Source organism: Diplotaxodon limnothrissa, linkage group LG18 (assembly GCF_057381915.1).
Source record: "Diplotaxodon limnothrissa isolate DT_005_m linkage group LG18, D_limnothrissa_male_GT1.1, whole genome shotgun sequence".
Taxonomy (NCBI): Eukaryota; Metazoa; Chordata; class Actinopteri; order Cichliformes; family Cichlidae; genus Diplotaxodon; species Diplotaxodon limnothrissa.
The window spans coordinates 2,400,777-2,404,887 of NC_140613.1; the positions used below are offsets into that span (position 1 = coordinate 2,400,777).

At 38.9% G+C, this 4,111-nt stretch overlaps 1 protein-coding gene across 1 annotated transcript; it reads left to right on the plus strand.

Moving 5' to 3' along the window:
* On the plus strand, positions 1-2,560 carry LOC146612782 (uncharacterized). Its single transcript, XM_085377511.1, has 4 exons — positions 1-142; positions 1,494-1,805; positions 1,938-2,012; positions 2,366-2,560. The coding sequence occupies exons 1-4, from the start codon at positions 1-3 to the stop codon at positions 2,512-2,514; spliced, it is 678 nt and encodes a 225-aa protein (XP_085233637.1). The 3' UTR covers positions 2,515-2,560.
* Positions 2,561-4,111: the final 1,551 nt, after the last annotated feature.

Genomic DNA, 4,111 nt, shown 5'->3' on the forward strand with positions numbered 1-4,111 from the left:
ATGATCCTGCTTCCTCATTTGGACTCATTCACCTCAGCTGACACGTTCAACAGCAGACAGGTTTTTGTAGCAGTCTGTCTCACTGTGGGAGTGGGATGGTGGTACTACATCTTTGGCTCTGGAACTAAACTGTCTGTAACAGGTAAGAACAAACATTTATTTTCCTTCAGTTGTTTTATTGTAGAAGCTGAAAATGTGTTTAAAGTCAGTTTGTGCTGCTTCAGGCTTTACATGTTAGTTTTTCATCATTAGTAGAGAATTCATCTGCAGCCATTGTTACATAAGAAAAGCTCAATAATCTCTGAAAACATGTTGAAATCTCACTGAACAACTAAAGTTATTCTTTATTTCTGCAAATATTAGTGATGTTACAAATATTTAGGATTTGATCCTCTCAGTGATTCTGCTGGTTTTTAACACAAGATCATATTTGATGTTAAAACTAAATTAATATAGATTAACAACAAATATGGTTTCAGGAAATATTTGCTTTATGTTGAGGAACAAATATTTTTAATAGTCAAACATTCATGTAGCTGCTTCAAAAAGGTAAATAGAATTATAAAAACAGATACTGATTAGAAAACTCAGAAATGATATGACAGATAAATTTAGGATGAATTTGACATCGTTAAACTCTGATATTTATTTCTGAGATGAAGTCGTGTGTGTGGATTTGTACGTGACAATAAAAAGTTAATAATACTTAAATTTTCCAAAATACTTTTCAAGACAAATTTTTATTAAATATACTTTGTCAATTAATTTGTATTTTATGACTAAAAATATCATGAAGTATATCTCATATTATTGAAAAAGTTTTATTCAACATTTCAGTTTTAGTGTTTTAAAATAGTTGCTACAGTTTTTTATTTGAATAAAAACATAAATTAAAATAATCACTGCATTACTTTTCCAATTTTTACACAAAAATATTTAAGAATAAATTAGTCTGAAAGACAAATATGGTCTTTATGGTAAAATATATCAAAGACAAGAAGAATGGAAATTTTATCTGCTGAACTGAATTTTGTGAAATGATATTTAATTTTATTAATAGTACAAAACAATATGAAAGAAGATGAATTTATTTTTGGGCAGAAGAGGATCTCTGTTAGAACTCGTGTCTAAGGACTAATAAGAAAAATACATTTTTCACTTGTATAAAGACAAATGTAAATATTTTAAAATTGGACTGAACTAAATTTCTATAAAACAATAAAAAGCAAACACATGACGAATTAAACTGAATTTAATTTTACTTTAAAATCATGCTGAGTGTTCCTCATGTGAGCCATGATGACATGAGGTGATGACTGTGTTTGATATGAAGCTGAATCCAGTGTATGTAGTGAACTTTGTGCTGATGAGTAGTTTAGTGATCAGAGTCCATGTAGTTTCCAGGATCAGACTGAATGCAGTGCAGTGCTGGAAGCTGCTGCTGACTGTGTGAATGTGTGTCTGTGCTGCTTGTTGCTGCTGTCAAACTTCAGATGAGCAGGTAGTGAAGCCCGTGGTGAGCGTGTACCCAGCAGCATCCAGAGCCCACCTGGAGGGGAACAGCTCCCTGCTGTGTGTGGCCTCAGCCATGTTTCCTCCTCTGGTCCAGTTCTCCTGGAAAAGACAGAAGAAGAACGGCGGAGAAGCGGAGGAGCTGCCCCCTGCTGAGGGAGAGCAGCTGGAGCTCAGAGAGGCGGGACGCACCATTGCCATCAGGATGGTTGATGGGAGCCATTCTGACACATATAAATACAGCTGCTGGGTGAAGCACGAGGGGGGCACAGTGGAGGCCCGAACACAACAAGGTAATGAAGGCTTGGTGACTGTGTTCAGCAGTGATTCAGCTTCATGTGGAGATGCTGTCAAAGAGAGCAGAGCAGCAGAGGACTGACATTTCTCACTGCAGCTCCAAACATTTGACTCCTTTTCTGTTTCAGAGCTTCCAGCTCCAGCAGCCTCCTGTCCTCCAGAGAGAGAGCCAGCAGACCTGCCAGCTCTGCAGCCAGCTGACTGTAAGATCACCTGCTGCCTCTCTGCATGGACAGCTCCAATGTCCAATGAGGCAGCTGGAACAAGTTTAGGCTCTTAAAGTTGCACTAATTGATCAAATCTTCATCCAACAAGCTCTGATAAAGCCACTGTACACTAGCTGCTCAGCACCAAACAGCAGACAGACCATAATATGTCAGAGATCAGTTTGTTAGCTGCTTGTGGAGTTCTTCTGCCCCCAAGTGGACACAAACACTACATCAATTCATCCACTTGAAGAAGAAGCTGTGACTGTTTCTATTTGGACTTTTTCTCCTTGATCTGAGAGGAATAACCCGACTGTCTGTCTGTCTCTTTGTGTCTGTCTGTCCTTCAGTGTCCTTCCAGTCTCAGTGCAGGGTGAAGCTGCTCTGCCTGCTGTACACAGTGCTGATAGTGAAGAGTCTGGTGTACTGCTGTGGACTCTCTCTGCTGATGATGCTCACAAACAAGGGAGCGTCCACCAACTGCACACATGCTGACTGACTGTTTCCTGCTCGCCTTTTCTCACCATCACATCTCATCAATTCATCTCATTCATCACTTTGATCACAAATGTTAGTTATGATGTGTTGTGCTTATTTTGCCTTTTTCTTCAACAGTTAGAAGATCGTCTGAAATAAATACATCTTTACATGTATTGTTGCTCTGAGTTAGAATTCTTTTTGTGCTTATTGTGACTTTTATTGTAGTAACAAAAACCATCAGGAATATTTTTATCACAAGTTTTTGTTTGATTTTCAAATGTCAAACAGTGTAGTTGTGTTTGTGTGAACAATAAAGATTTGAAGATGAAGAGTTTGATTCTACTTTCATTGTGTGATCAACAACAACCCGTGTGAGTGAAGCACAAACTGACTGTATCCAAACTTGCTCTCCTGCAGCAGACGGGCTGTGTGGGTTTCTGCTCTGCAGCCTCCACACCGTTAGCTGTGGCTTTCACTTTAATAACACAATGACAGTTACAAGCAGGAACTCTGCTTCAAGAATGATTCCAGGAAGGATCTGTGTTCTTCACCTGTGAGAGAAACAGCTCAAATCCTCAACTCACAGCTGACAAATGAACTTTAATGGAATCAAAGGAGAGACCATGAAGCCCCTGCAGTCTGCTCAGCTCCCATTTTATTACCTGAGCTGAGTTTTTCATTCTGGATATCACACACGTAAGAACAGATCAAGTCTGAACAGCAAATGTTGGAGAATCATTTTGAAGTCTTGCTAAATGTCGTTATTATTACAAAAACTACTGAATGATTCAGAAAATCCTTTCCAACAAGCAGAAATATGCAAACAAAGTAGAAACAAGGCAACATGAGTCATTCAGATGCAGATAACATATTCTCCTTATTGTGAAGAACACAGTCATGAAATCTTTCTGTGTGTCATTCATTGAGTTGAAGTGCCTAATAGAAGAGGAAGAGCAGCAATAATCAATGATAGCTGAGACATTGAGAACATGGCTGTATGCCTGCTATCATAACAGCAAACAAAGCACACAAACAGCAAACACACAATAATGTGCTCGCAGCTTGTTGTGTGTTGTGTCATTTTTGACATTTCATGAAGTCACAAAAATGTGTGCGACTCATTAAAGGAGTGTGTACGTGTCAGTCAGTGCTCTGTATTCATGTGTTCACCTCATTAAAGTCACTCAGACACTTTTCTCCTCCAAACTTACAGCACAGCTTCATATTTCACTGACTGATTCTTTGATTACATCCATTAAGGGTCACACAGTGAAATTAGTGCAAACTTACAAATGTGTTGCAACAATTTTGGCCTCCAAACTGAACTTTGAGACAAACAGTGAAGCTGTGAGCAAAAAGAGGCTCCAGTGTGTGTCATGGTGGAGGAAACTGTTGTATTCCCACATTCAAAACATGCTGATCTTATTGGATTTGTCCCTCAAAGTCTTTTTCCTCCTTTTTCTCTTCATCCAAATGTTCTAGCAGGCTGACTGTGAGTCCCTGTTGAACCTGTACAGCAGAAAGTAACAGCAGTCAGCGGCCTCCACTTGACTTCATGACTTCAACGCCTCGCACAGTCACTTTCACTTTCTTCCTTCTGTCTTTTAGTCCTAAAA